Here is a 23651-nt window from a genome sequence, read left to right on the forward strand (position 1 = left end):
CCCACAACTAGTATTTGGGTTGTCAGGAGCAAATCCTGTAGCCTTTCATGGCCTGGGAATTTGCTGTTACCCACAGGATAGCAGTTAGTTGAATTGCATGAGAAAGAATAATCATTAAAAAACACCTTAAGCCTGATGTATCAATACTGGCACTTGGTGCACCTTCAAGATGCAGCCATACATCCTTGGCTGCAGAAGGTTTTTTAAATGTATGAAGCATCATCTCTTTCCAAAAAGCATTTATTGGAATCCAGCCTCTTTGCACTTGAGGTGCTGCAACTCATGGAAGGGGTAGCAAATGGCAGAGTGTCCACATACGGTGACCCAACCCTCGGTGGACTGTAAGATAGGAGGCCATATGGAAAATGCCTTTAGCAGCTAGAATCAAGCAGCATGGCTGTGTGTGCGATTATCCTGATGAGGACATATTTTACTGAATGCTCACTGGTTACTTCTTTACAAATCATTACAGGATCTCGGGATTTGAAGGCGTATCACTGTAGTGGGGGTGAGGTGGAGTCGCACCAGCAGAGGGTGGGCACTAAAAAGCACAACACCCCATAAAACTTCTTTGTGAGCATTAGGAATGCACCTACAAGCTACATCTCTTTGTGGTATGCTCAATTATGCCCTCTCCCTCATGCCAGTCATACTTTATGGTCTGGTAAGATGGAGGAAGATGGGACCATGGCCCCTTTGAGGCACCACAGGGTGCTCTCCATGGGAGCAGGGAGGGAGCAGTCCCTGAGCTCCTCAAAGCAACAGAACTTCAATTGTGCCTACTTCTGAGATGCACTCTGTAAGGTGGGACAGACTCCTTGTATCCTTCTCCTGCACCACTGTGCATCTGTGTGAAGGGACAAGCACAATTTAGCCCTGTATATATTAGATATATAGTCTCAGATTTTCTACACTGATGCATGCATGTGTGCTGACGTTTGCAGGTGTAAATCGGGGTACACAAGTATATGCTCCACATATTGTGTGCCTGAAAATCTGGCCCACAGTGATGAGAGCTTCTTGGTGTCTGGGTTTCAGAGGTGATGAGCAATCTCTGCTCCTATTGAAATCCACTGGAACTGTTGGTGCAAAACACTTGTGAAAATCAGGCCCTGATGCTGTTTTCCCAGCTCTGTCATTCCCTCTCTGGGTGGCCTCAGCCAAGTAGGTCTCTTTTTTTCAAAGGTAAAGACAGGAGTGAATCATTTCAGAATAAAATGGCATCATTTGTTTGTTACTGCAGCATGTAATCTGGTGATAGAGATGGGTGAAAGCAAGACAGGTCAGTGCTGGAGGGTACCTTCACCAAGTGAACCTTTAAGAGGGACTTGAAGGAGGCAGCAAGGTTGCAGGCTACGTGGGGTCATGGCAGATGCTGCAGGCACAGGCCAGAAGCGAATAAAGATGGGGAGGTATTGTGTTCTTTATTGGCATCCCATTGTCCTAAATGAAAAATAAAAATTAAGGCCCATTTGTTGCAAGAGAAGAATTATGATAATTTGTTTCCTGTGGGAAAAGTCTTGCTTTTCTAAAACTTGGGGCCACACCCTCAACTGGGTAAATTGGCCTAGCTGTGGATAGCTGTAGAGCTAGACTGATTCACGTCACATTGAGATCTGGCCTTGGATTTCTAGGTAAACTGAGTTAATGAACAAACAGCAGCTTTGATGGGGCAGAACATTCTGTTCTACTTTGTACAGGTTCTTGTACTACACCCATCACAAAAGTGCTTGAAGAGAGTTGTCAAGGTTCCTTCCCCACTCTGAACTCTAGGGTGGAGATGTGGGGACCTGCATGAAAACCCCATAAGCTTATTTTTACCAGCTTAGGTTAAAAACTTCCCCAAGGTACAAACTATGTTCCTTTTTCCCTTGGACTTTATTGCTGCCACCACCAAGCGTCTATCAGATATATAACCAGGAAAGAGCCTGCTTGGAAACGTCTTTCCCCCCAAAATCCTCCCCAACCCTACACCCCCTTTCCTGGGGAAGGCTTGATAACAATCCTCACCAATTTGCATAGGTGAACACAGACCCAAACCCTTGGATCTTAAGAACAATGAAAAAGCAATCAGGTTCTTAAAAGAAGAATTTTAATTGAAGAAAAAAAAGTAAAAGAATCACCTCTGTAAAATCAGGATGGTAAATACCTTACAGGGTAATCAGATTCAAAACAGAGAATCCCTCTAGGCAAAACATTAAGTTACAAAAAGACACAAAACCAGGAATATCCATTCCATTCAGCACAGCTATTTTATCAGCCATTTAAACAAAACAGAATCTAACGCATATCTAGCTAGATTACTTACTAAGTTCTAAGACTCCATTCCTGTTCTGTTCCCGGCAAAAGCATCACACACACAGAGAGAGCCTTTGTTTCTCCCCCCTCCAGCTTTGAAAATATCTTGTCTCCTCATTGGTCATTTTGGTCAGGTGCCAGCGAGGTTATCCTAGCTTCTTACAGGTGAAAGGGTTTTTCCTTTGGCCAGGAGGGATTTTAAAGGTGTTTACCCTTCCCTTTATATTTATGACAAGAGTAATCAAGCAACATCAACAAAATAAGTTTTATACAATGCTTATGGAGACTTAACCAGAGACCACATTATTAAATTGCCTTCAGCGCTTTAGCTGTTTGCCTTTCAATCCAGGACACACTCTTTAACTGAATACAAAGTTGATTGTTTGGCTGGAGGGAGGACGTGGGTGAAACTGGAGGACAAACGTTGTGTAATCCTTGTTGTTCGGGGGAAGTATCTACAGACCCACATAGTCCATGAGGCTAACAACCTTTAATATGCCATCAGCTTAATAGAAACAAACCCCAAACCCCACAGTAAGACAACTGCTCACAGGTAAGGGCCTGATCCAAAGCCCAGTGCAATCAATGGAACGACTCCTACTGGTTTCAGTGGGGTTTGGATCAAACCTTAAACCTACCTCTTCCTCTGGGTCTTCCTGAGCATCTTGGGTGAAATCTTGACTCCTTTGACTTAAATGGAGCAGGAGTTAACCCCTTCTTTTATGCTTAGAGTGTAAACTGCTGAAGGCAGGGCCTGTCTTTGGTTTTGTCCTGCACAGGGCTGAGTACATTATCAGTCCTTAGCAAATAACGTTTACCCAGGGGAGCTCAGACCAGATCAGCAGCTGGCCTTCAACAAGGACCTTCCTCATGCTAACTCCAAGGGTGGCCCACCATCTTTGACAGAACTGGCTAGTATGTACTAGCTGTAAGTGAATCTGAAAAAGGTTTGGTGGTTCAGCTCAGAGGAGCATCCAATAGTCCTGAATGTCTTTGCAGTGGGAATCTCCCAGGAACAGGCTTTCTTGCATGTTTCACAGTGCACCTGGGTTTGTCTGGGTTGTATATAATGAAAACTGTATTTCTGCTCGGTTCTTGGATGAAACCAGGAAGCTCAGGAACAGGAAAGTTTAAAAGAAGGGAATTGGATGATTCTGGGCCTAGGCAATGGGTTGGGGAGCCTTTCGAAACAGAGGAATCAGTTTGAATCCAGCTCAAGTCAATAGTGACAGAAAGTGGTTACTGCCTGATTAGAACGTTAGAATGGCCATACTGGGTCGGACCAATGATCCACCTAGCCCAGCATCCCGTCTTCCAACAGTAGCCAATGCCAGGTGCTTCAGAAAGCATGAACAAAACCGGGCAATTATCACGTTATCCATCCCTTGTCGTCCACTCCCAGCTTCTGGCAATTAGAGGCTCAGGGACACCCAGAGCATGGGATTGTGTCCCTGACCATCTTGGCTAATAGCCATTGATGGATCTATCCTCCACGAACTTAGCTAATTCTTTTTTTGAACCCTGTTAAAGTCTTGGCCTTCACAACGTCTCCTGGCAACAAGTTCCACAGGTTGACTGTGTGTTGTGTGAAGTAGTACTTCCTTTTGTTTGTTTTAAACCAGCAGCCTATTAATTTCATTGGATGAACCCTGGTTCTTGTGTTATGTGAAGGGGGTAAATAACACTTCCTTATTATAGGAAGGGGGTAAATAACACTTCTTATTAACTTTCTCTACACCATTCATAGTTTTATAGACCTTTATCATATCCCCCCTTAGTGGTCTCTTTTCTGAGCTGAAAAGTCCCAGTCTTATTAAGCACTCCTCATATGGAAGCAGTTCCATACCCCTAATTATTTTGTTTCCCTTCTGTGTACTTTTTCCAATTCTAATATATCTTTTTTGAGATGGGGCAACCAGATCTGCACACAGTATTCAAGGTGTGGCTGTATCCATGGATTTATATAGTGGCATTATATTTTCTGTCCTATTATCTATCCCTTTCCTAATGGTTCCTAACGTTTGTTAGCTGTTTTGACTGCCACTGCAAAGTGAGCCTATGTTTTCAGACAACTAACAATGTTGCTCAGTGGCATGTGTGGTTGCAGTCCAGTCTCCAGCGTTGTCCACACGACAAATACCACAACATTGCAGTGGGCACTGATTACCCTGGTATCCCCTAAGTCCCCTGGGAGGCAGCAATCTGGTATGAAGTGGAGTAGGAGGCAGGATAGGGTGATGTGACCAGGAGGTCATACATTCCTACATTTCCATAGGGGCCTTCATACCAAAATACCCCACATTTTATAGAAACAGCTCCAGTGAAATGCAGCCACTTATAGGCCAGGTTATCACAGTGCACAACCGTGAGGGCAGGAAAATTTTGGACAAGGATACGAGAGCAAACCTTTGTTGGTAAGTGCAATAGAATCTGGGGAGTACAGTTCCAGCTGGCTGGCCTCACTTTTGCAGATACGATTTGTGCCAGCAAAAAGTATGGGCTCAAAATTTGCACCCACAATGTTTGAGTCTGCTATTTTGCACCAGCAATTCATAAGTATTGGTGTGTGGGTAACTAATTACCTGCTCCATGCCCACAAGAGCTAATATTTGCACTTGCACCTAACTGTAGATGCACAATTACATTTGCGTGGGTGCAAATATGCCTCCTGGAATTACACTCCCACCCTTTTTTGCAGGTGGTTGTTGTATTCACAGATAAGGCAGGTAGCTCTTAGCCCTTTAGTGGCCATGCACAATAGACAGAACCTTGGGCTTGACATTCTCCCTGAAAGAGTTGTGTATAATAAATTTATTGGCTTCTCATTTCATAGAGATAAGATGGGTGAGGTAATATCTTTTATTGGACCAACTTCTGCTGGTGCAAGAGACAAGCTTTAGAGCTTACACAAAGCTCCTTTTCAGGTCTGGCTTCTCAGTTTATCTCAGATGGACGAACCGCTGAAAATTGGTACTGAAAACTGCACAATGGGCCCCCAATATTATAACTCCTCTGCTTATGGAATTTCAGGAAATAAACAGGGAAGGGAGAGTGAGAAGCAGAAGGTGCCAAAGGAAACAGCAGTTTTCTCTTTCCCAGGGTTTAGGTGCTATATTTCTCCAACTGTGGCAGATAAATCTATCCATCAGAAAGACATTGATTTGTATTTTATGTATACCATAACCAACCTCTTGCCTGTGTGGGCAGAAAGTCATAACCAGCCACTCAGGGCCATGTTTTCAGCACAACCACTTTTGTATGAGCAACTGATTGGCCTAACAAAAGTGATTCTGGGGGTGTTTTGCATGTGCAAATGGCTATCAGTGTGCAGAGACCAGGCAGATAGGTGGAAATTAGGGTTTTGCACATGCAAAGAAGTGGCCATGCATATTTGGAGGCTGCCTTGGGCTTGGCTGAAAACCTAGCCCTTCAATTTTATTTCTACTCGTCACCTTGCATGTATAGTCTATTGCGATCTTCATGAGTTTAACACATGCAACAAATGGATGTCAGGCCCTAATGTATCCCACTGGCAGATGAGAAAGATGCTTGATATAAAACCACTTCGCTAAAATAGGGCAAAACTCCCATTGACTTAAATGGGGCCAGGTTTCACCCAGGGGGAGGAACATGGCAACTGAATCAGCGAGCGGCCTTTTTGTCATGTGAAATATCCAAGTCAGATGCTTTTAAAAAGTATTAACTTGCAGCTAGTCAGTGTAATTTGTAATTAACTATACCATGCTCTGAGTGAGATGACCAGCAGCTATGCAGTCCAGCCTGATCCTATCATCCGCCCACTGCACAGCCAGTTAGCTGAGCACCACACTCTGTATTAACTGCACCACTCCCTTTATTCACAGCATCCATGCAATGTGCATGCAGTTTCCAGCCACTGACTTTTGTCTATCCACAGCCTGAGGAAGACCTCATGCCAAAAATGTGTCTTTCCAACAGCCATGCTCCCCTAGGAAGAGGGAAAACTGAACATTCCTTAATTAACCAAAATTCACCTCCCCTTACATTTGCATTCTGTTTTGCAGATGGGAAATGCCTCTGATTCCTCAGCGTTCACGTCCACCTTATCAGAGAGAGAAGACCTGATTTTCGGCACACTCTATTTGCTCTTTGGTAAGGAAAGACTTCTTCTTATGCAGGTGATCTCACACCCATCTCCATCAAGGATGGCATGGCACAAGCTACTGACATGTCTGTCACAGGGAGATTCAGGCACCTTGCATTCACGTCCACTAATAGTTTATTACTTCCAGAAAAGTGTTCCATATCCCTTGGGTCCATCTGCGCTCACTCCACTCACACTCTCCTCCATCACAGACGAGTGGCATGAGCACAGGACTTTCTGGGTTCTACTCCTGAAACCAATTTCCTCTGGGTCCTTGGGTAAACCACATCAGTGCTCCGGGCCTCAGTTTCTCCATGTGCAAAATGTGGCTAATAATACATATCTCCCTCACAAAGGCTTGTGAGGATGTATTCATGTTTTAAAATGCTTTGAAGTTGAAGAGTGATATATAACGCCCTGATACAACTCTTACTGCAGCCAGCCATTGCGAACAGGATCAGGCCTCAGATACTTAGCATTATTATTAGCTTCAAGCATGCAAAATGCATTAAGCTCAAGGAGTGTGCACACCTCTGAGCTGCTCTTCACTATCAGCAGGAGGCACTGGTGACATCTGAAAGCCAATAAGCGAAACTGAGGTGTAAAGACATGCTTTGACAAGGCCTAATCTTGGCTAAAGTGAGCAATGCCATAGATTCCCATGGGGCTGCTGCTGCTCACATGAGTAAGACAAGCAGTGTTTTGTCTGTAAAAATAACAGTGAGGAAAGTAAGGAGAAAAGCTGGCCAGCAAAATTCCAGTAAAACAATGTTTTGGCAGAATTTGTCAATTCCGCAAAATCAAAATGTTCTGTGGAGATGGTTCGATTTGGCCAAAGTGCCAATGGGATTCAGCTGGGGTTTCTGTAAGAAGCCTGCCTGGTTCCCTGCCAGCTTGTCCTCCTGGTTGTTGGGCAGCTATGTGGTGCACCATTGGAGAGCCTGAATTTCCAGGGCGTGTGGCTCTGGGGCAGGCCGCCCCTGCAGACTGCCTTGGGGATGGGAACTTCAGGGCTTGCAGGGTCTGTGACTGCAGGGCAGCTCACCAGGTGGACCACCCTGAGGCTGGGGCTCCACTCGCTTTTGAAGAGAATGTTGGAATTTTTTATTTAGTTCCTCACTGAAACAAAACCAGATGTCAAAATACTGAAATCCTCTGGGAAAGAAATTAGCTCTCTTCGCCCAGCTCTAGGAATGAGTGTGAGCTGTGAGTGAAGCCCTGTGGTACACACTGTGGTGTGTGGAGAGGTGAATAAATCCTGAAAGAAAATGAAGGATAATCTGCAAACGAATGCTGGGCTTCCCCAGCACTCATAGAGCCAGATCCTGTTCTCAGGGAGGGATAGTTCACTGATTTGAGCATTGGTCTGCTAAACCCAGGGTTGTGAGTTCAATCCTTGAGGGGACCATTTGGGATCTGGGGCAAAAATTGGGGATTGGTCCTACTTTGAGCAGGGGGTTGGACTTGATGACCTCCTGAGGTCCCTGCCAACCCTGATATTCTATGAAAAAGTGGAATAACTCCATTGCAGCCAGTAGAATTACCAGTTTAACTGAAAGCAGGATTTCACACACTGTCCCACACAGCTGCCTTCTCAATGACTTGACCATTTCAGGTTTCAATAGCTAGCAAGGTAAATTAATCAGCGTGTCTTCTGTCTGTGGCTAGGAGATGCTTAATGATGCACCGAACAAAGGATCTCTGCTGTCAGGGAGAGAAGGATTAATGGCTTGGATGCCTCTGGAAAAAAGAGTTTGTGACATAAAGTGATCACCCAGGGTGTCCGATCGGGCACGGGCTCCCGACCTAGACATGGATCACCCAGGCCCTACATCTCAAAGACCACTTGCTAGGTCAGAATTTTGTCCCCTGACCAACAAGCCTGCCTTGTGCCGTTCCTCTGTACCCTTCCCACAGCTTAAACCCAGGCTGGTCAAGTCCTTGTATTTTCATTCTTGTGTGTTTAGATGGCAGTTTATTCTAAAGCCAAAAGATTCCCAACAGCAGCGTTGCCAGCGCTCAAGATTTAATCACAAGTCTTGTGACATCTGGTGTTTCTCACAGAGCCCAGCCATGTGCAGTCATGTGATTACATGCAAATCGCCCCTTTCAACAAAGTCTCTGGCTCTTGTGGTGGACGAAAAGCTTGAAAATGTGACCCAACTGCCCCCGGAAGGCTCAACAGCCATAAGGCAAAAGAAAAACAACCTAGCTTGTTCGGGTTGTTTAAACCTCCTGATTTTTAGGGGCCCAACTCATGAGCGTTGAATGCTTGAGGTTAGCAACACTGCAGTAGCTGATTCCCAGTCAAAGCGAGGGAGGGAAGGACCAGTCTGCCCACACCCCTGCCTGGGATGCTGCATTTCACATCCTAATTTTCCTCCATCCCACTCCACCCAAATGTGGTGATCTTCCACTTTTACTATCAGAGAAAACTCACTTCAGAAACCAGGAACCAATCGCAAAGTAAAGTCATAGGAAATCTTACCTGAACGTATGCTGAAGAAATGGATCCCATGTCATTTTAAACAGCCTGAGCTCATACATTCATGGGAGCCTTTGGCCCACTCTGTGTCCCATGTGTCGACCTCTGTAAGATGAGAGGTGTGCAAGCAATGCACAGTAATGCACACAAAAGAGTGCACGTACAACACACAGGTACACATGCAACCGCACCAGGAGTACACAGAAACACAAACACACGACTACAAAAATGACCATACACACACACAAGGAGACGTGTGCACCCCAGAGCACTCAAACACACACACACGCATATGGAAACAGACACACAAACAAACACACCAGTTTACATAATGAAGTGGCAGACATGGAAAAAACCAGTCTGCTTCATGCCATTCTGAGCTAGCTGGAGGAGGTAAGACTGAGAAAGTTAGCAGCTCTTGCATGCAGCTAAGAAAGATCCTAGAAGATAATAAAGCTAGTAGAATACAGCTAATGAAGAGGCGAGGGAAGGAGTCAAAATAGCTTTGTGGAGGAGTCCTTTAGCAGTGCTGGAAACAAGGATATGCATTTGCAAACTATTTCCCCTTAAGTGACCCATAAAAAGCATTCAAAAACTATGTATCTGAGAGCAAGTCTCCCCTGCAGGAGTCCTACTTATTGAGGAGAACATGTTTATATTAGCCATTATACAGCTTTGGCATGTAATTGTAAGCATAATATTTCATTTACAAGCTAATCCACTGGGAATTAATTCCAGTCCCACATAACCTGCCCCTTGAGTAGCTAGGTTCCCCTTTGCACATACACAGGAAAATTATTTTAGTGTTACTTAACAGACGAAGAAAACCCTGGGTATGAACATTTATTTACCACTGTTGTTTTAAATACATCCCAAGAAAACAAATGGCTTTTTCCTGTTGGTTAGGCTGGATTTACCCTAATCTTCATAATGTCCTTCTTGTTTATGTTGCAAACACAATATTGTACAGCACAGATTCACTAGAGATATTGCCAGGAAGAAATTAAAAGCGGAACATACTCAGCTTCTTGGCATCACCATCATAACAACACTGTCACAAAGCTCACACTCTATCCAACTAGAAGGGGTTGGAGGCACCCTGTCTTCAGCCACAGGAATTCAGCTCTGCCTGGACTCTGTTCCCAGAGTCTGTTTCACTGACATTCTGCCTGCTGCCCCATCCCCAAAAGCATCTAACAATTACAGTCCCATTTAAAGTTGCTCTAAAAGTGCTCAGGCAGCCTCCTGCCTTTGGGTGTCTAACGGTTGTTATTCACTGTGCCAGCTGAAGACACTCTTTTTGCCAAGTACAGCAAGTCCTGGAAGCAGATCATATACCAGGAGGTGACCAGCTTTGAAAAGCCTGAAGACACTTCCGCCTTTTGTATAGAGGGACAATGATATTTCCAGGAGAGCTTGGAGAGTTGCCTGGCTCTTGCCCTATATCTGGTTACCTAGAGCTCCTTAAAGCAAACTGAAAGGGCAGTTACCAAGTTATTAGAATGGCCATGACTATGCAGAAGAGACAAGGTAATGTTAGTGTGGAAGGAGCATGCCCAGTGTGAACTATATCATTCCAAGAGCCAGAACAAACAGATTGGACCGAGTGCTTGAGCAGTCCATATAAAACCCTGCTTCTTGTCTCCAGCCAGCCTACCTGCCAAACGCTTACTACCATTGCACAAGGTGCTGATGTAGCAGAGGTACAAAGCCAGGTACTTTATTGATCATGTCTGTCCTGGCTGAGTATTCCCCACATACTCACTACACTCCATATTCCTGCACCAGCACGCAGTGGACTCTGGGTAAAAGCTGAGAAGCAGTTTTCTCCTTGGATGTTTCAAAGTCCTGGTTGGCAATTAAGAAGGGATGTGACCCACAGCATTATAGGGCCCCACAGATTCTAAAGTGGGAAATGTGTGTGAGAGATCCTTGTCTGTTCTTCCCTTTACACATTCATACATGCAGTGAGTGGCATCTCTGCACATACACGACTGCCAAATAAACACAACCCATCAGTGTTTGAGGATAGTAGGTGACTAGCAAGTGAGACCTGCACACGTGCCCTCCTTGTCCCTATGTCATGCACTGCACTGCTGCTAGTGAGCTTGGGTATCCTATACTGGGTATGTCTCTCTCTGCCTTTTCTCAGGCATAGTCTCTCTCTGTGGAAATTCCCTGCTCTTGCTGGTGGCCTATCGGAAGAGATCCATGTTGAAGCCTGCTGAATTCTTCATTGCGAACCTGGCTATCAGTGACCTGGGCATGACGATGACCCTCTTCCCTTTGGCCACGCCATCCTTCTTTGCACACAGGTAGCTCATTTGCATAGCATTGCATTTAACGGGCACTTCTGCGGGTGTCAGTTTGCAAATCCTGCCTTGACCTGGAGAAGGAATGAAGACTAGGGGCCAAAGTCTGAGCTCAATCACACCGATGTAAATTTGAAATAACCCCATTGAAGGCAAGGGACTTACACCAGTGTAATTGGGAGCAGAGTTGGGCCCCAGATCTCTCCTAATAGAAATTCATACCCTGCACTGGGAACAGGGATCATTCCCAAGGGAGTGAGCCAAATATAATCAGATATGAGCCACCTCAGCAGGAAGAGCCATCCCTCGCCTCCCCTCAGCAACTCCTCCCCACCCAAGACATAGGCTAGTGCTGCTGGCCCTTCTATGGCTACTACATATGCTCCTCTCAGAGATAGTGGCTCCAATTAGTCCCCTGCACTGGCTCATGCTGCTCCCTTGTTCAGCCTCCTCTGGTTTGCCGTACAGTGCACCTTCCTTCCCCACAGCTCAGCAAGAGGTACGAGCCCAGCCATGAATCTGACCAATGCCTGGTGTTGCAGGTTGGAGTCTATCTGAATCCATGTGGCGTTGTGGAAATGTATCCCCATGGGGCAGTAGGGAGAGTCACAAACGTGGTCCAAAGAAACCACATGTGGCTCATCAGCTGTAGGTCCCCTGCTCTAGAGCCTTGCAACCCTGCAGGACCTGACCATAAGTGCCAGGTTCGGTTGAGGTATGAAAACAACCTGACCCTCTCAGCCTCGGGTTGGGTCATCTCTGCTCACTGTTCTGCTGGCCGGGGGGTAGGCGAGGTGGCTGCATGCCCCACTCCTGCTGGGTGTCACCACCTCGCTGCTCTCTGTGTGTGCTGCAGAGCGAGCATGCTGACAAGTGGCAGCCCATCTCTCTGCGGCACACACAGCACAGTGTGGTACCAGCAGCACACACAGCCGCCAGCCCGACCCCACAGCCAGGAGGCAGCCAGAGACAGATCGTGGCCATGGGGCGTAGAGCGCAGGGAGCCCCCACCAGGCCCAGGCCACCCCTCAAGGACCAGGTGGCGGATGCCAACACAGGTTCAGGGCAAAGTGTTGGATTCAGGCGGAATCATTTCCAGAACTGACCTGACATCCTCCCGTTGGGTTGGGGTCGGCTGTGCTCAGGTCAGATTTGGGGCCAGGTCGGGCTTTAAAATTAGCCCCCAGCAGACCTCTACTCTGGCTCCACCCCATGGCCGGGGGCTGGTGGGACTTGTACAGTATGTACCAGTAGGTGCTGCAGCATATTAAAAATGAGCTTTGCTAAGATAAAAGCTTTTAGCCACGTGCAGCATCCTTTCAAAACTGACTTATCACCTTTCTGTTCTGAGGGAGGTAGCATGGACCAGTGGTTAGGACACGGGACTGGGAGTCAAGAGACCTGAGACTATTCCCAGCTCTGCCACTGACCTGCTGTGTGAACTGGGGCAAGTCACTTTGCCTCTCTGGGCATCAATTCCCCCATCTGTAAAATGGGGCTATTGATATTAACCATCCTCTGTAAAGATCTTTGAGGTCTGTGGCTGAAAAGTGCTATGTCAGTGCTAAACATTATTACTACTTCCTTAAAACTGACACTCAGGCAGTAATGTGCAAAGAGTGAAACTGTTTCAGTTAAATATACAGAAGACTCTGGAGCCAGATTTTTAAAAAAGCAATACATGCAGCTTGTGTGTCAACTGCATGCGGGACTAGCTAATCATGGTTATTTGCATTCCCAATGACTCAATTTGTGCTCACAGCCACGGTAATTACGTGTACCGTAGGGGCACACCCACATGCACAACTCCTTTGACAATCAGGCCCTAGGTATTTATTTCCCCATTCTGTTGCATCCACCAGCACAGCCTCCTAGAGCCCAGCTCTACCGCTTAGGTAGTTTTGCTTTCTGTGTCAAACCATGAGCTGGAGTGGTACCAAACTTCTGTAAGAGGGCGTCTGGTTTGACTGGTGTCTGGTCATACCCATGTGACTTCATGAACTGCATAAAGCAACTCAGACAAGTTCCCTCTCAACAGAATCACAAACCTTGCGAGCTCCGCACTTGATGTAAACGTGAAGGTTTCAATTTTACCTGATGACTTTTCCCTTCCAGATGGCTGTTTAACCATGCGATGTGCACATTCTATGCATTCTCTGGCATGTTCTTTGGCCTGTGCAGTCTTACCAGCCTGACAGTGCTAAGCACGGTTTGCTGCCTGAAGGTCTGTTATCCAGCATATGGTAGGTGCTGGGATGTGTAACCCATGTTACTCTCTCCACTTCTGCCCTCCTGGCTATTACTTCCAGTAACCCCACTCCATCTTCCCCATTCTTTCACAACTTAGGTTAGTCATAAATCTCTTGGCAACAGCCCCTGATAAGCTCTCCATTACAGAACATATTCATAAACATTTTAAATTACTCTCATTAACCCAAACAATAATACCATAACTACTTGTTTTTCCTCTTCTAATTTGCATATGTAAATTAATCACCATCCCATTTACTGTTTGGCGCCATACAATCAATACAGCAGGTCCTTGGAAGTGTGGGTGGGCGCAAGTTAAATGTATTATTTCACAGCCCCTAAGCAAATAGGGAGATGTATTAAAGCTCCAGTGTCCTTGCCATGTACCAACTGTACCCACGACGGGGTGTCAGTTGAGTGATCACTGCTTCCAGAGATCTATGGACCAGCAGTTACTTTCCAAAAGCCATTTCCTAGGGGTGCCAGTGTGGTTGTTGCCCCTTTGCCCATACTGTTCTGTGTGGCTTTTGGTTTTAAGGATTTCATGGATCGTCTCAGGGGCTGGCAATTTCACACCAGTCTGAGTGCTGGGCTGCAGATAAAGACAGTTATGCTGCATGTGTGAGCTCCTACCTCAGTGTTAAATACATTTGGCATGACGGACTCTGTTCTTGCACAGTGGAAATGCTGCACATCTGATTTAGGAAGTTCCCTGTTTTATGGCTCTTGGTCTAAGGGTTATTCAGATATAATCACCATCTTTTAGTTGAATGTTAGCCATATGGCTGGTGTTGTGCAAGACAGAAATAAAAAGAAAACCATAGCCCGGCCCCCATAATTGTTCGCAGTCAAGGCAGGGTTTATCCAAACTGATCCTAATGACTAGGGCCCTACCAAATTGACGGCCATGAAAAATGCATCATGGACCATGAAACCTGGTCTTTTATGTGCTTTTACCCTGTACTCTACAGATGTCACAGGGGAGACCAGCATTTCTGAAACTGGGGGTCCTGACCCAAAAGGGGGTTGCAAGGGGGTTGCAAGGTTATTTTAGGGGGGGGAGTCGCAGTATTGCCACCTACTTCTGAGCTGCCTTCAGAGCTGGGTGACCGGAGAGCAGAGGCTTTTGGCCGGGCACTTAGCTTTGAAGGCAGCGCCCTGCCAGCAGCAGTGCAGAAGTAAGGGTGGCGATACCGTACCATGGCACCCTTACTTCTGCGCTGCTGCTTCGGAGCTGGATGGTCAGAGAGCGACGGCCCAGCAGCCGCCGCTCTCCAGCCACCCAGCTCTGAAAGCAGCACCGCTGCCAGCAGCAGCACAGAAGGAAAGGTGGCAGTACTGAACCCCTCCCCCCCCCCCCCGCCCACAACACTCCTTTTTGGGTCAGGACTCCTACAATTACAACACCCTGACATTTCAGATTTCAGCTGAAATCATGACATTTAAGATTTTAAAAGTCCTGTGGCCGTGAAATTGACCAAAATGGACCATGAATTTGGTAGGGCCCTACTTCCGACAGATTACACTGCAGAGATAGCAAAACAAAAATGTATTCTAGGCCCAGATTTTTAGGACTGTACCTGCACAAGTTTGCATGAATTTGCACACCTAATCTGTGCACACAATTATTGTGACTGGACATGTAAATGCTTATTGCCATTTTGGAGGATGATTATTAGCTGTGGACCCAAATTAGGTGCCCAGATGAGCACTCATAATTCTGAACGTCTGGGCCTTCCTTTCCCCCCCCCCAATAGAGTGAACTCATAGACCTTTTGTCTCATGTATTCCAATGTGAAACATGGAGGTTAGCTTTCTTGGAGCTTTCCTACTTTGGAGAGTGCCTCCACTTAAAAGAGAGGGAGTTAGCAACAGAACATTTTCCATGAAGGGCCCTCAGTCTGAAACGGCTCGGGTCAATTGACCTTCAGGGCACAATACAGGGCATATGCATTTATTGAGAGCCCAGTTCCAATGCGTTATTTACATGGAGTAGTACCTGACTGATCTGATGAAGTGAGCTGTAGCTCACGAAAGCTCATGCTCAAATAAATTGGTTAGTCTCTAAGGTGCCACAAGTCCTGATCTGATGAAGTGAGCTGTAGCTCACGAAAGCTCATGCTCAAATAAATTGGTTAGTCTCTAAGGTGCCACAAGTACTCCTTTTCTTTTTGCGAATACAGACTAACACGGCTGTTCCTCTGAAACCTGACTCCAAGTGGTCTCTCAGAAATCAGTGGAAGCACATGCAGTGTCAGAGACTAGCCCATGTGAGTAAGGCTGGCAGAATCAGGCCTCAAAACATGTTAGAAGATAGGGACTTGTTAGGGGCTAAGATGGGTGAGAGGGTGGGAAGTTTGGGGGGCTGCTGGGATCATTAACTGTTCATTTGCAGTTGACTGTTAGAAAGGCTATTTTCCACAGAGGGAAAGATTCATGCTACAGCATCTGCCCAGGAACCAGCACTGCTCCTACATACAGCCAGGGCAACGAGCCCTGGGGCACCAATAAAAAGACAGCCGAATGCTGCAAAAACTACTTGAATCTTTTCTGGCAAAGTGGTGTGCTTTAGCTAATGCCAAGGAAACAGCTTCCATGTCAGGGCCAGGAAACACTAGGGAGTCAGAGCTGTTTTCATAATCACATGAGTGAGAAGCCTGGGAGACTTCCCACCCACAAATTAAGGTTGGATGGGAGATGGAGTCATTGTGGGTAACATCCACCCTCCGCACTACTTAAACCCCACAGTGGGGTCACTTATGGGGGCCTCAGGAAGACCAGTTGCCTATGGGAGCCTTTGAATCCTCTGTGTGCTATGGAGAGGGGCTCCCTGCCTGCTCCAGACAGGCCAGTGCAGTGGGCAGTTGAGGAAGGCTGAAGGATGAGCCACTGGATCCACAACTGCACAAATGCAGGGGCCAGGAACATCCCACCCCCAATGGGAGGGTTTGAGACGGGCTCTAGAACAGCCAACGAGAGTTAGCGGCTGCACAGAGGCTGCAGGTTGGGCTGACTTCCATTCAGCCTTTGGGCAGGGAGGGGTGAGTTTCACAATGTAGGACAATAACTTGCCCAGGCTTCATCCCAGTGGGAACATTACTCCCCGAGGGTTGTATTTTAAGTACATTGCATCATGAAGCATAATCTGAGAAAACTAGAGCCTATATCTTTACACATAGGCACACAGTAGTGAGCGTATGCCAGACTCATGCAGGTGTGGCATGAAACTCTGTCTCTAATCGGTTCTGGAGACAATTAAGACAGGCTGATTAGAACACCTGCAGCCAATCAAGAAGCTGCTAGAATCAATTAAGGCAGACTAATCAGGGCACCTGGGTTTAAAAAGGACCTCACTTCAGTTTGTGGTGCGTGTGAGGAGCTAGGAGCAGGAGGCACTAGGAGCTGAAAGTGAGAACGTGTAGTGTTGGAGGACTGAGGAGTACAAGCATTATCAGACACCAGGAGGAAGGTCCTGTGGTGAGGATAAAGAAGGTGTTGGGGGGAGGCCATGGGGAAGTAGCCCAGGGAGTTGTAGCTGTCACACAGTTGTTCCAGGAGGCACTCTAGACAGCTGCATTCCACAGGGCCCTGGGCTGGAACCCGGAGCCGAGGGCGGGCCCGGGTTCCCCCCAAACCTCCCAACTCCTGGTCAGACACAGGAGGAGTCGACCTGGACTGTGGGTTCACAAAAACGGCCAAACTGAGGGCTGCCATGAAGCTCCGAGGCGAGCAAATCCACCAATAAGTGCAAGACCCACCAAGGTAGAGGAGGAACTTTATCACAATATATAACACTGGGAAACAATTAACACTGTGGGGCCAAATTTGCCATGGGGCAACTCCCTCTTGCAGCACAATTTTCACCTGCATTATTTTTGCCTGGACATTAGTTGTAGATGCTAATCTGAGTACTTGCAACACACCAAATTTGGGTGTGAATCAGGCAGTTAAAGAGACATGTACTTAGACTTGCACCTGCTGTTCATTGTCTGGGTACAAACTGCACCCACAAAAGAAGAGCTGAGGGCCAGACACCTCTCTGTAAATGTACCCCATGTTTTTATATTGTCCTGGAGGGATTACTTGCATTTTCTCATTTAGACTGCTGAACTTGCCAACCAACGTATCTTCACAGAATTTGGATTACAAGCAAATATAAATATAATAGAAACCAACAATATTAACTTGATTTGCAGACAAATTCTCCAAGACAAGTTCTCCAATAAATTCCCCCTGCAGCAGCCCAGGATGGATACTGAGTGGGAAGGACCCAAGTAGCTGGATTTCAGTCACTCGTTGCAGTGGCATCCATCTTCTGGCTGAGTTTGGTAGATTGGTGATTTATACACACACTAACGTCTTTCTGAAGTGGTGTGCCTGGGGAAGGGAAGTCCTGGTGAGCCTACAACGCAGCATCTCAAAGGAGGCCATGATGCTGGGTAATTAGGGCCTGATCTTGCACCATTGTAGTCAATGGGAGTTCTGACATTGACTCCAGTAAGCAGGCTAGAGCCCTTTGGGGAGCTGTATGCTTAGCAGAATGTGCCATGTACCTTGTAGGAATCCAGATAATACAGCTAAGTGACTAAACTGACGTCCTGCTTGGTAACAACTAAGTACCTGAAGAACAGACGGGGGTAGTAAGCTTCTGCAGCCCCTGAGCCTTAAACCACCAGTGGCAGCTGCCTTTGCCCCACTCGGGAGCACATACCTCCAGACAGGTTGGAAATGTGCCTTCTGTTCTAGCAGACATGTTTGGCATTTCACCTCTCAATCTTTTTCTTTTCTACACTCGCTCATCCCAGCCACACAGTGGGAGGAAGCAGCACCAAAAGAAGAGAAGCAAATTTTAAATTCTGCAGGAAAAAAACAAAACAAACAAAAAACCCACAAAACCTCCTATAGAACTTTGCTTGGCAAATGCCACTAGCGGCCACATTCTCTGACTTGAGTGGCACAAGGCACCTGCCAAATTCACACTTTTGCAGACCCCAGTGGTGTGATTGCACATACACAAATACTGACAGGAGGAGTTACCCAATTTCCATGTGCAAAATGCCCATTCACATGCAAGGAAGGTACATCTCATGCTTCTGAAGTCTCACCTTCTGCGATCTCTTTGGAGAACCTAGCCCTTAGTGGTAAGGAAAGTGGTAGCTAGAGCAGGGACGCCTGGGTTCTAGTCCCATTTCTGCCAATGACTCCCTGTGTTACATTGGCAGAAGTTGTTAGAGCTTCTGCCAGCTGTATAATGCAGATAATAAATAGTGACCTACCATTTAGGGATTTGCAATAATTAATTGCTTGTATGTAAAGTACTTTGAAAGAAATGAAGGACACAAGAGAAATGCCACTGTTACTTAGCATATTACTAGATGAAAGTCAGAGCCAAGCTTTCAGCTGATTTCTCATTAATACTTCTGTCAAATTTGTGGTGCCTCCATTCTTCACAATGCAAACTCCTGCTTTGCCGCAGCTGTGTGGGGACACATTGACTTGCTTGCACGCTTTTGCAGATGCATGACTGGCAGCCACAAAGCAGATTGTCCCTACAGGCTAACAGTCCAATTCATAGAGATAGCATTGGAAGGAAGTCACATCAGTTAAAGCAGCCAACTCAAAGCTTATGGGATCACTTTGTATAACTGCAGAAATTATCACAAAAAGTGGGGAAAAAAGATAAAGATTAAATTTGGGCATTAAAAGGCAGCCAGGTACCAGCATCTTTTCCCTCTGTAATTTCTGTTTCTGCTCTCTAGATTATTACTGCACTTGGTTGTGTGGCTTCTCAAACTTATCTTCCTGTAATGCACTTGTGCATTTTCCCCTAGGAAATGTCTAATCTCAGCATATTTTTAATTGCTTAGTTTCAAAGAAAAGTTATTCTAACATATGTCTGAAGATTTAGCTTTTTAAATTAAGCCCTTAGAAGATAAGAGAGTTTAGGATTTAAGGGAGGGGGAGGAAACTCAGAGAAAAACCCAACTCATGTTTCATCAACTGGCTTTTCTGAAGTAAACTCTGATAACACTGATTTAAACTTAAAATAAAAGCTCTGATCTTTCTTCATTTCCAGATGCAAATCCCCCCAGGCGCCTCCCCCGAGCTCTTATTTTCATCAAGGTTTAGGACATCTGTAGCTTACTTAGCATTTCACCTCCAAAATTTTAGGGAATCATAGAAACTGGAGCTGAAAAATTTCCATCAAAGCCATCTTCCCTGGAACCAGTACAGGACAGAACTTGCAGGACTGCCCCTCAGCTTATTCTTCAGCACTCTGGCCCCTATTACTAGCCTTTATATTGTAGGGCACTTGTCATACAGAGATATAGATATATCTAGTGGGCACTATACAGATGGTTAGGTAGTCACAGTTCCTGCGCTAAAGAGCGTACACACTCAATATGCAGTGAACTTACTACACTTTCAAAGCGTAGCATAGAGTATGCTTTAACTGCAGAGCTACTACGCTTGAAGGGTTTGTGTGGTGTGTATGCAGGTCATTTCAATTAACTCAACCCCAAATTAGTGCATAATAAACCCCACTTCCTTCCCCTGTGTAGACAATCCTTAGAAGGCAAGGAGTGAGGGAAAGGGAATATTACAAAGTAGAATTGCCTGGTCCAGTTTTAGCTATTGCCAGTGAAGTAGATCTCACTCTTGCGTATTTCTCCTGTTATTCAGGCGAAACAGGCTTTACCTCAATTTCCCCTGGTTACGTGAATCATTTCACCATGAATTCCATGAGCACCTGCATGGAAGAGGAAGGCCAGGATTTCTAGCTATTACAGTCAGTCAGGGTTTTACCACTCACTGGGGCAAGTCATTCCACCTCCTTCTGGGCCTCGTTTTCCCTGCCTGTCTGATGGGGATAAGAGTACATGTACACTGCTGTGCTTAATTTGTGCCAGGGGTGAGCCACGGCACCTCTGGGCTTGGCTCATCACTTATGAAAGTAAAAAAAAAAAAAATTGTTTGAGCCCCAGCACCTTTTCCATTACAAAGTAAGCCCTGGTGTACTGCCCTGCCCAGTGGCTTGGTGAGGCTTCGTTAGTTACTGTTTGTTAAGTTCTCCAAGGTCCTCAGCTCCATGCAGATTGTTGTTCTCCATTCCAGTGTTTCTCTGCTAAGCCAAGGCTGATTGCTTCAGCTCAGGGGTGCCATGCTGTGCAGTGTTCACAGTGACATCCTCCTGGTTGGACACAGGTCAGACTGGTGAATGGCAGGCTGCATGCCCAGAGTTTGCTACACTGGCAGAGCTCCCTGTAAAAATCATCTCCTCTCACTGAAAGGAACTACAGTGAAGTGGAAAAGGTTCGTTTCCCAGCAACCAACTAATTGACAGCTTATTGTTCTATCGGATATGGAGTTACACCAGGGGTGACTTTAACCCACTGGATATAGGATAATGTGCCTTCATACCGAGAGGACGTCAAGCCTACATTTCCAAAAAGCCACCTGATTTGTACCAGAAGTTGATAGGACTGCTCTGGGATAGCTCTTGTCCTACCTTACAGGATATTCAGAGAGAATGGTGATAGGCAAATCCTTCTCTCCTTCAGACCAAGGACCTGTGGAGTCCCATAAAGCTCAGTCCTCCTTCTCCAACTCTTTCGAGACTTATGGGGAACTATGAAATGCCATGGCCTCAAATGCCAACAGCACAGAGGACAGCATCTATATATCATCACAAATAGCCTCATCTCCCTCTGCCTGGCTGAAGAAGAAACCAAGCACAACACAGTTGATGCTGGGAGAAGACGGAAACACTTTGGAGACCTACCAATTATCACCTTGCCCTGCATCAAAGGTCTCTGCTGAAGATGGTGACATCAGCCCTCCTGGACTCCTTGCTGCTGATGAGCACATGCCACACTGTGACCACAGACATTGTTCTCTTTCGTTTGCGACGAGCCAGAAAATGGCACCTCAGCTTAGCAAAGAGGCTTGCCTGCAGAGATCAAGGCCCTCTTACCCTCCAGGCTGGGCTCCTGCCACTCACTGGATCTAGATATGAAGATTCCAACATCAGGAAAGCATCAGTAACTCCAGAATGCAGCAACCTTCTCCTCAGCAACTCCAACCACCAGGAGCACTTCATTCTCCCCAACTCCTGATGCGCTGCTCACTACCCTGGCTCCCTGTGGAACACGGCATCAAATTCAAGGTCTCAGAGCTAAGCTTTTCAAGGCCTTTGAGGGGATTGTCCTGAGACGTCATAGGGAGAGGCACCCTCTGAATAACACCTCCCTCACAGCTGCTTTTCCTCAGGAAGAAAGAAGCTGCCAGCCTCCAGTGGAGCTTGTGGAAGCAGGGCTTTCCCGGCAACAGTGCCAAGGCTCTGGCACGCCTTACTGGGGAAGACCGTAGGTCTCATGCTTTGAGCCCAGAGAGACAGAATGATGCAATTGTGCATGCAGTGACCATAACTGGGCGCATGTTCATGGTAACTTTATGCCTGTTGAGGCATGTGATTACGGAAAATGCAGGCCTAAGCAACATGAGCCCCAAAGCTCCATATTTTTAGTGTCTACCTTTAACAACTAACTCCGATAGCTAGGACACCCGTCACCTGAGACTCCGACCCAAATTAAAGTCAAGTCAAATGTTAAATACTGTCCTGCGTGCAGTACTGTATGAAAATACCCAATCCAGCCTGTTCTAGGTATATAGACACATGCAAAATCAGCCTTCAGTGCACATGTGTATTGGATTCCCATTCTGATCATTGCCCATGGCAGATACAAGGAAAACACTGCCTTTTGGATTACAGCCAACATTGCTAGAATATTACTTTGGAAGGTGGGGGACATCATCTGCTGCTGATGCATCCATACAGTGACTACTATCAGAACAAATGGAAGTGACTGGTATATACCAAAAGAAGGATATACCCCTTGAGACTGGAGCTGTCCATCAGCACTGACATTAAGGGACACATTCAATTGGCTTCTGAAAGTATTTGCAGGTGCAGCCATGCATGTGTGTAAATACAAAGTTTCATGCGCAGAGATGCAGACTATTTACTGTCCATCAAATAGTGCATTTCCAGAAGCCCTTTGAAAATGCAGTCCTGAGCCCATGTAATGTAAATTGTAAAGCTTTGTCAAAAACCTTGGAGGAGCTGCCAACACTTTCTTACACAATTCCTCTGAAAGTAAAAACTGAGGACAATAGTTATTCAAGTAACACTGCTAACTGAAGCTGAGAAGAGTAGTGGGGTGGGGGAGGGGGAAGATCTCTGCTAAGGGCAGTTGGGTTTGTAAAAAAATCTCATCAGTCCAAAAGAGCATTTGCTACCTGCAGGGAAAGCAGCATGCATCAGGGGACAAGCCCAGAGCTGGGGAGCAGGAGACATGTTCTCTTCTGAGCTCTGCTTCTTGTCTGTGACCTTGGGCAGGTCACTTAGCCTGTCTGTGGTGCCTCAGTTTCACTATCTTTAAATTGGGGGATGAGAACACTGATCTGCCTTTCTAAGTTTGCTCTGCAAAACCAGAACTAAGGAGCGGGGTTTATATGTGGGTCCTATTTCATCTCAATGCCCTACATTTGGGGTTGGCTCAGATAAATAGCTCCAGATTATGGCCCTTTTCTGAAAGCCAACCCCTCAGAACTGAGGGAACTCAGCCCTTTTCTTTGGAAACCTACCAACAGCTGTCATTTCTCTCTTTTGCAGGCAATAAGTTCTCTCCCACACACGCTGGTGTCCTGTTACTGTGTGTCTGGGCATATGCCCTTGTCTTTGCCGTAGCTCCTCTAGCCAACTGGGGCAGTTACGGACCAGAGCCCTACGGGACAGCCTGCTGCCTTAAGTGGAAAGCTTCAACCAGGGAGGCAATGATCTATATTGTGGCCCTCTTCATCTTCTGTTACCTCTTCCCCTGCCTTCTGATCCTCATCTCCTACTCGCTCATCCTTTGGACAGTGAAAGTGTCCCGAAGAGCCGTGAAGCAGCACATGTCACTACAGAGCAAAGCCAACAGCGTACACAGCTTGATTGTAAAGGTAGGGCAATGGGGCTTGTGTGCAGCAGTGAAAGCAAAGGGGCTTTGCTGGGAGATCTCCCACCACACATGGGGAAAGTCTTACTAAGAGGATACAGCATGGACTGGAATGCAGGACCCCTGGGCTCTGCTCCCAGCTCAGCCAGAGATTTCCTCCGTGACCTCAGGCAGGCCAACTC

General features: G+C 46.4%; 1 protein-coding gene across 3 annotated transcripts in view; it reads left to right on the top strand.

The window, feature by feature from the left end:
• The window catches only part of LOC125622396 (opsin-5-like), a 46698-nt gene that overhangs the window by 17657 nt on the left and 5390 nt on the right, over window positions 1-23651 (top strand). For all 3 annotated transcript variants that reach the window (XM_048820444.2, XM_048820443.2, XM_048820445.2), the window contains 4 exons: window positions 6342-6429; window positions 11059-11221; window positions 13334-13461; window positions 23145-23473. In XM_048820444.2, coding sequence (XP_048676401.2) covers window positions 6342-6429; window positions 11059-11221; window positions 13334-13461; window positions 23145-23473 — 708 coding nt within the window. The remainder of the gene's footprint in view (window positions 1-6341; window positions 6430-11058; window positions 11222-13333; window positions 13462-23144; window positions 23474-23651) is intronic.

Source organism: Caretta caretta, chromosome 13, assembly GCF_965140235.1.
Source record: "Caretta caretta isolate rCarCar2 chromosome 13, rCarCar1.hap1, whole genome shotgun sequence".
Classification (NCBI taxonomy): Eukaryota; Metazoa; Chordata; order Testudines; family Cheloniidae; genus Caretta; species Caretta caretta.